The sequence below is a fragment of the Populus trichocarpa genome, chromosome 10, assembly GCF_000002775.5.
Source record: "Populus trichocarpa isolate Nisqually-1 chromosome 10, P.trichocarpa_v4.1, whole genome shotgun sequence".
Lineage (NCBI taxonomy): Eukaryota > Viridiplantae > Streptophyta > Magnoliopsida > Malpighiales > Salicaceae > Populus > Populus trichocarpa.
Window position 1 is genome coordinate 12,129,232 of NC_037294.2, and position 8,389 is coordinate 12,137,620.

An 8,389-nucleotide genomic window follows, 5' to 3' on the forward strand; every position below is an offset into this window, starting at 1 on the left:
TGACACGACCTTATAGTCAAACGTACATCTAATATTCCTGGGTCCGGTATTGCAGTCAGGCTCACTTAAACTTGGGTCATGCAAGTTTAATGTTATTATTGATATTATAAATATTACTTTTAGATCAGGCGTTGCAGCCAAACCTAAAACTCCGGGTATAATTTTATAGAAAAACCTAACACTTTTAGATTTTAAATTTTTTTAAATTTTTTATGTAAATAAAAAAATCACCACATTGCACGGGTGATGTCACTAGTGTCACTTCAAATCGCCGCATTATTCAATCAAGATAATGCAATTTGACAATAACAAATTAGTACATTGAAATGACCGCCAGACATAAATTACTGTCATCAAGCATGATGAAGAAGCTCTTTTTTATTAATTCACTAGTGTATGATATCCACATCACATATCAAAGTATAACATACATATAACTTCAGGGCCCGTGGGATTAGTCGAGGTGCGCGCAAGCTGGCCCGGACATCCACGATAATAAAAAAAAAAAAAAAAAAAAGTATAACATACATATATTAAAAAAAAAAATTCATACCCAAAAATAAATTTACATTAAGCAAATTGAATAATTGAGTTAGCGCGTATACTAATGTGAATCTAACTCATTTTGTTAGAACCCATGAACATATGTTGGTTTTTGGCTAAAAGGTCTTAGAGCGTGTTTGGCAGTGTGGTTGCGGGTGCTTTTCAAATAACTTTTCGTGCCAAAATGCATGTCAATGATGTTTTTTTATTTTTTAAAAATTATTTTTGACATCAGCACATCAAAACGATCCAAAACATATAAATCATATTAAATTCTAATAAAAAAAAATTTAATTTTTTTAGGAACGCAGCCGCAGCCGCGTTCCCAAACGTTCCTTTAACATCTCCCCAAACCATCTAACCCCAACAATGGAGAGAGAGAACCAAGGTTTGTCACGGTGAAGGGAGAGATCGAGTGAGTGAGGTTGCGAGCAGTGCTTGAGAGGAGGGAAAGTGCCTGGGAATGGGGTGTAAATTGTAATTTTAAAAATTTTAATTTTGTTTTTAAATTTAAATAAGTTTTTTATATATTTTAAAATTATTTTAATGTGTTAATGTGAAAAATAATTTTTAAAAAATAAAAAAATTTATTTTAATATATTTTTAAATAAAAAATAATTTGAACAATCACCGCTACTATAATCTCAAATATATTTTAAAATAAAAAGATAAATAAAATAAGAAAAAAAAAATCAAAACTCCGAATAGTCACGCACATGCGTGTATAAATAAATAATACATGTATAATTACCTTGACTGTATTAGATTAAGAAATATTTCGTCAACTATGCTAGTTAAAATACCTTTTGCTATTATGTTAATAAGGGAAAAAAACTATTTAAAAGAGTGTATATTTTGACCAGATTCCAAAAAAAATTCAAAGAAAAATACAATACAGGTCGAACATGTAGCAAAGCAAAATAAGATGCAGGTCGCAGTGCACATCGAAAATACTTTTTGCCAGAAAAAACTCTTAAAAAGTGTCTCTATATTTTGACCAGAGTCCAAAAAAAATCCCAGGGAAAACAGACACTGTGTAGAGTACAGTGTGGTATACTCTTTTTGCAGAGGCTGCCCTACTTGCTTTTCCGTCTACTTCAGAGTAGAGGTCCAAACTCCGACATTCGTCAGCTGAAATGACTCCTCGCTCTCCAGCCTGAGAAACAGAAGAGAAGCCAAAGCAAGCACAGGAAGGCAAACAGCACACACAATGTACCAAACAGTATGATTTTTGCCTGAAATAGCTTAGCGTTAAGAATCAATGGATTACGAAAGGATCGAAAAGCCTCAGGTACTTATTAATTCATCATCATTTTCTTTCTTTCTTTCTTTCTCCATTACTCTCTCTTCACCCAATGTATTTTATTAGTTTCTTACATTTTCCTTTTCAAAAAAATAATGATCTGTCTTTTCTCTCAGCCTTTGATCTTTCATACACATTAACGCCAAACCCAACAGTTGTGTTTTTTTTTTTTTGAGAAAAAAAGGAAAGATTCGTATTACTGATTTAGTTGTAATTTGGGGTGGAAATTAGGGAGGAGGAGGATTGTCGCCTGGGAAACTGAGAAGTATGTTGTTGGGAGTGGAAAAGAGGAGAAAGCAACAAGAAGAAGAACTTGAATCTGCTTACGCCTTCAGATCTCAACTTAATCATCTTGATGAAACTGGTAGGCAAAAGGCCTCTCCCCCTTTTTTTATTCTCTAATATTTCTGTCTGTGATTTGTTTTCTTTTTCTCTTGGAAAGGGGTGGGGGGGTTTAGGCAAGGCGTTAAAGATGTAATTAAGGGATCCAATTGGATTATGTTTCTGCATTTGTTATTTTATAAGAACGGAAGATTTCAGAGCAAACTTGAATCAATATCTCATAATGTGTGTAGGTGGTAGCAGTTCTGATAATTGCAAAGATGTAGATGTTGTTAGTGTACTTCCCGAATACTTTACTTCAGCTACAGTTGATTCCAGGTCTGCATCACAGATGGTTAGTGATGGTGGTAGATTGAAGGATCACTCTTTTGCCAATTCAAGAATTAGGAGCCAGGAAGTCCAATCTTTAGATTACGACAGTGGTCATGATACTGCAATTATGCCCTCCTCGATTTTTGATTTTCAGAAGGCTGAGCGGGCCCCACAAAGAGTGCCCCTTGCTCCATTCTCAAATGCTCCATTCTCAAAACCAGCACCATCGAAATGGGATGATGCCCAGAAGTGGATTGCAAGCCCCACTTGGAACCTGCCTAAAACAGGGCAGGCTCAGGTGCAAGGTGGACAAGGACTGCGGAGGATGGGTAATGTTCTGAGTCGGCAACCTTCTACCAAGGTTGTTGTAGAAGTTCCAGAACAAAAGGTGGTTACATTTGAAGAACCGGATACGAAACGGGTTGATACTAGTCAAGCTAAGAAGGAAACTGGTGTACAAAAACTTAAAAGTTGGGAGGCTGATTCATACCCAATAGCAGATTCTTATGGAAAGCCTGTGCTTATGATTGAGAATTCTGTTGGACAATCAGCTAGTAAGAAATAATCGTTGCTGAGTTTGGTTCATATGCTTAATCATGCTCTGCAATTGATACAGTATTTGTGTTTTGCTTCTTGTTCTGCAAGTAATTTATTTTGTGCTCTGTAGTGCTTGCACTTTCTATTCTGCAACACATTAAAATGTGATTCACTATGTTAGTTGTTAAACGTAGTTGGATAAGGGATCTTGTGAAACCAGTAATGATCTCATGGTATATTAATTTGATAATTGGGTGATTCACTATGTTAGTTGTTAAACGTAGTTGGATAAGGGATCTTGTGAAACCAAAAAAATTTATGGATGAGAGCAAGAAGGTGGTATAGCTGCACTTTGTTAAGCCTATTTTTAATTTGGTTGGGAGCATGGTTCTGATTTCAATTTCTCCCCTAAATTATTTTTCCGGGTTCCATAACAAATTCTCCTAAATTGGAGTTGTCTTTGGCTGTATGATGTGACGATGCTGCTAGAGATAATGGGTCTAGCCTCCTTTTGTTTTTCATAATAAGTTTTTGGTAGAAACTGATAGATTCAATATTCTTCTATAGTAAATTGATATTTTTTTCATTTCAGTACAAGCATGAAAATATGGAGAAAAAACAAAACTAGTATTACGTGCATCTGTAGAAAGTCTGAAAAGTGTTGGGTTTTTAGTTCTTCGGTTTTTTATGTTAACATCCTTCAGACTAGAAGAAAGTATTGTGACATTTTTTTATCTCATCCATGCATACTCTCGTACCAAATAATATTTGAAGAACGAATGTCATATTCTTTTTGTTTTTTTCTTGCAGTCAGTCTCAGCAGGCATGATTCATCTTTGACCATACACAGTGCAACTACATTTATTCCGCCTCCTTCAACTGCTCGATCTGTATCAATGAGAGATATGGGTACGGAAATGACTCCTATTGCTAGTCAAGAGCCTTCCAGGACAGGAACTCCAGTGAGGGCAACAACACCAATTCTTAGTCCAACTTCTTCTAGGCCATCAACTCCTGGCAGAGCTGCACCGACTTCATCTCCATCAAATCCTTTCAATGACCATCAAAATCCAAACAAGGAATTGTCTGAAAAGGAGCTACAAATGAAAACCAGAAGAGAAATAATGGTTCTGGGGACACAGCTAGGTAAAAAGAACATTGCAGCCTGGGCTAGCAAAGAGGAGGAGGATAAGGATGCATCCACTTCACTGAAAACTATAGGAGCTGATCAACAGAGTAAAAATGTGATTGAAACACGTGCAGCAGCATGGGAGGAGGCAGAGAAAGCCAAGTACACAGCCAGGTATTTTCACTATAAGCCATTAATTAAAAAATTCCTTTCCTTTCCTTTTTATCCCCTCTTATTTTCTTATTACTGACCTATAACATGACATCTTTAACATATAAGCACACATCATACTATGTATGCATTTCAAGTTTTGAAACCTGACATGGTATAAATTGCTCAACATAATGGATTCTAGTAAGTTACGTAATGTGACTGATCTTCACCCTTTACTTGACATGGCATAACTTTAGTTATACACATACAATAGAAATTAGGTGGATGTATTTCTGTTGGACAACATAGAAATTTGTGGAATATCTTAAACGAGGTTTAGGTGAAAGAATACTTTGGTGACGTCCAATGTGATATGCTTTGCTTACTCCAGAAGAAGCTAAACAGTACATTTCCTCGTGGGCCCCCAGAAAGTATTTACCATGCTTTTCTTGTAGAAATCCCTATGGGATAGATAATGTTTGCCAAGCAAGGAAATAGATTTATCTGAAAAGTTTACACTTTTCCAGTCCAGTCTGCTAGATTTTCAGGCCATTAATCTATATAAAGGACGTACTTTTACTTGGGTAATACTTGCTTAGTAATTTTCAATATACGGTTTGAAGAGGAATACTTGCAAATTCTTCAGGTTTAAACGTGAAGAGATGAAAATTCAAGCATGGGAGAATCATCAAAAAGCAAAAACAGAAGCTGAGATGAGGAAAATCGAGGTATTTGATAATTTCTTCTGCTCTATTGTAGCGAAGGTTTTTTCTTTTTCTTTTTAATTCTCTTTTACCTTTTAAAAAATTGGCTTAGAAGTGTAGGGAAGGGAAAGATGCTGGGTGCATAAAAAAGCATAGAAGCCTTCCTTCATATAAGAGGTCATAGGCATATGCTACTGAATTTCGAACATCTTGAAGATCACCAAGTGCTGATACATGATTTTGTATCCTGTTAGTATGCAACTTGCTTCTATGTGTGTAGAAGGAGGAGATTTCTGAAAAAACCCTTGTGGTTTGGACCATTTTCTATTGTTGCCCTCGGGATTTGTTTGATCATATAGCCTCCTAGTGGTTTTGACTAGTTGCATTATCAGAATTGTTTTGGGGATGATCACAGGGAAGTCTTTTTGCACGAGCCATATGTGGAGCGTTGATAACATGATACAGTGCCTTAAACCCAAAAGCTTAAAGCATGGTTAATGAGTCCATCCATATATGTTCACTTTCTTGGCTTTTAACTTGTATAGTATTTGAACTCAAATACATAATCAGAAGCAAAACAGGTGCAATTCTGTTATTTATTACCAAAGTTTGTCCAAGTTTGCTTTGAATAGATATTTCAAAGGAAATGAAATGAACTTTGACAAATTTGGTAATGTGAACTTAAAGTGTTGTTTATATTTAGAATCGTAATATAAATGGTTTCTCTAGAGATAGGCTACAACATTAAGTTCTTTGTGTTATACTGCCTTCCTCTTATTGAAATTTTGGTGTAGGCAAAGATCGAATTGCACATCTGAGTTTTCAGCGACCAAAGATGTAGCACATGTTTAGAAAGTAAAGCTTTGACGTTTTTTGAAATTTTTGTGAGTGGAATGAGAGGAAGGGTATAAAACATGATGAGATGGAAGTAGATTTTTTATTTGATGTTGGAAAAGGAACTTCCAATGCAAGTTCGAGAGTTTGGCTTGATTTGACACAGTGTAGCGATAGCCAAATTCCTTTAGAAGTTTGTGCTTGATAAATTATAGATCCAATGCCCCTCCAATATATAATGTGGAACTTACTCTGAATACAAATGAAGGGCTGCAAATTGTTTCAGTCCCCACGACATCCTATCTATTTGCTATAGAAGGTGTGCCATTCATATATCACAATCACAATAAGCGTGCTGGATAGGTGTAGCAAGCTATGGTAGTGCATCTATTGTGATTCGAAGCTTGCAAGTAGGTGATATGTATGGAGTATGGTGTTTTTGCACCTCTCTGATTTTCTTTGTTGTAACTAGCATTTGACAAGTAGGTGCTTGAATTTACTCTAGTAATTTCTACATATCCTTGAAGTGTCAACAGTGTTTGTGTGGGAGCGTGCATATGATTATGTATTTGTTTGTGCCTGGTGTGTGTTCTGTGTCTTCTTACAAATTTCTGCTCAATTGTATCTCTTAAGAGGTGCAGTGAGATATGTGGGAGCCTGTACCGAGCATTCCCACTAACATTAGTGGCGGGCTATGCCTCTCTTTTTATGCATTTTTCTAGCTACAATTTCTTATAAATCAATTTTTCACATTTCAATATCATCATGTTAAGATAGTTAGGATCCCAGGAAGTTTGCACACTAATTTTGTGATGTTGCCCTGAATGGCCTGTGCACCATGCGTTTTGTGCTGCTGATACTGCGGCGTATCGAGAATTGAGTTCCTTATTCTTCATTTCTAATTGTTGTTCTGTCCACTGTGATGAACATGGCCTCCATGTCATTAGTTCACGAGAATTCCAAGTTTCCCTAACCCGCCTTATGCCTTGGAGTTTTCAGAAAAACCTTGTATTAAATTTGTATTGGCCCCTTTCAAAAAAATTCTTCCAGCTTCACCACTGCCTTTGACTGCTGTATATACAAGAACTCATCTCATTGGGAAGCAAACATGTTAGTTCCAATGATATTCCCATTGTCAACAGTTAATCCTGACTCTTCTGCTTTCAGGTTGAGGTTGAAAGGATAAGGGGCCAGGCTCAAGATAGGCTGATGAACAAATTAGCAGCAGCAAGGCACAAGGCTGAGGAGAAGCGAGCAGCTGCAGAAGCCAAGAGAAACAGGCGAGCTGCAAAAACTGAGCAACAAGCAGAGTATATTCGTAGAACTGGTCGTGTGCCTTCCTCATTTACCTTTTGTGGTTGCTGTGGTTGAAGCCTGAAACACATTACTCAAGTGAGGTAGTCTTCACTTTTCAGATTTTTTGTTCTAACCCACCATTTACTTTATCTTGCATCCTTTGTGCACAGGAGCCGGTCCTTGAAAACTAAGATGCTTTTCTACTTTGTAAGAATTGTAATGAACTAGTAGATCTAAAATGAAGTGTTCCCTGATTGCTCTACTAACGTGCCTCTCTCTCACTCTCTCTCTCTCTCTCACTTCATTTACTCTGATATCCTCAATGACGGGTATTTATGATTCGACAAAATTTTCTATTACTAACTGCAAGGGCATTGTATCTGGGGCTTTGGGGCTGCCATTAAAAGTTTTTGAGCTGACCTTCTGAGCACTAACCACTAACTAATGGGTTTATTTCATTAATTTCCTACCTGCAGAGTTATGGAAGCACTCCTCTCCATTTAAAATTTAATTACCTCATAAAGTTGTCTTGGATTCGTTAGAGGAGCTCAGTGCATGGGATGAATACTTCTGATCTTTAGCGTATGGTCCTTTTCAAGATATTTTTCACACTTGCAGCAACAGAGTCACCTACCTGGTTTCTAGTTCTAGTCACTTCTTCACCATGGGATGAATACATAAAATCTTCACCATGCGCTGATTGAATTGAGAATATTCCTTAATTTTCAGTCGCCGTGATGGTAAAAAAGAAAGGTTACACCCACCCAATTTTTTTTTTTTTTTCTCTCCCGGTTTTTCCAAAAAAAAATGTACTTGTAGTTGCCTTTCAAATTATTTTTTGTGTCGAAATACATTAAAATAATATTTTTTTATTTTTTAAAAATTATTTTTTACATCAGCACATCAAAATGATTTAAAAATATTAAAAATATATTAATTTAAAGTAAATAAAAAAATAAAAAAAATTAATTTTTTTTAAAAACATTTTAAAAAAACAGCACAAACCAGAGCATCAGATAATTGGGGAGAATGGAGATATATAGTTGATTGCCATGGCAAATGGGCACGCATCCACACGCCTCTGAAAATTATGACGGAAAGGAACCCCCTAACACCCCCGATTTTTCTTTTTCTTTTTCTTTTTTCGAATTCTCATCCATGAACTACAAGGTGCCTAGCCCGAAACTTCTTTTTTTAGATTTCGTCCAGAAATCACCAAAAAGCATAAAAAGGTCG

General features: G+C 36.2%; 1 protein-coding gene across 2 annotated transcripts; it reads left to right on the top strand.

The window, feature by feature from the left end:
• Positions 1-1,478: 1,478 nt before the first annotated feature.
• On the top strand, positions 1,479-7,415 carry LOC7459075 (uncharacterized). Of its 2 annotated transcripts, none has more exons than XM_024609458.2 (6): positions 1,479-1,834; positions 2,078-2,210; positions 2,497-3,054; positions 3,848-4,340; positions 4,966-5,047; positions 7,025-7,415. In XM_024609458.2, exons 1-6 carry the CDS (start codon positions 1,805-1,807, stop codon positions 7,226-7,228), a joined length of 1,500 nt encoding a protein of 499 aa, XP_024465226.1. In that variant the 5' UTR covers positions 1,479-1,804; the 3' UTR covers positions 7,229-7,415. The 2 variants fall into 2 exon arrangements, with proteins under 2 accessions (XP_024465226.1, XP_002314738.1); XM_002314702.4 differs by having other exon boundaries at positions 1,482-1,834; positions 2,422-3,054.
• Positions 7,416-8,389: the final 974 nt, after the last annotated feature.

Coding starts and splice junctions, on each gene's coding strand:
- LOC7459075 (XM_002314702.4), top strand. CDS start 1,805: ATGGATTACGAAAGGATCGAAAAGCCTCAG. Junction 1,835..2,077: donor AAAGGATCGAAAAGCCTCAG/GTACTTATTAAT, acceptor GGTGGAAATTAG/GGAGGAGGAGGATTGTCGCC. Junction 2,211..2,421: donor TAATCATCTTGATGAAACTG/GTAGGCAAAAGG, acceptor TAATGTGTGTAG/GTGGTAGCAGTTCTGATAAT.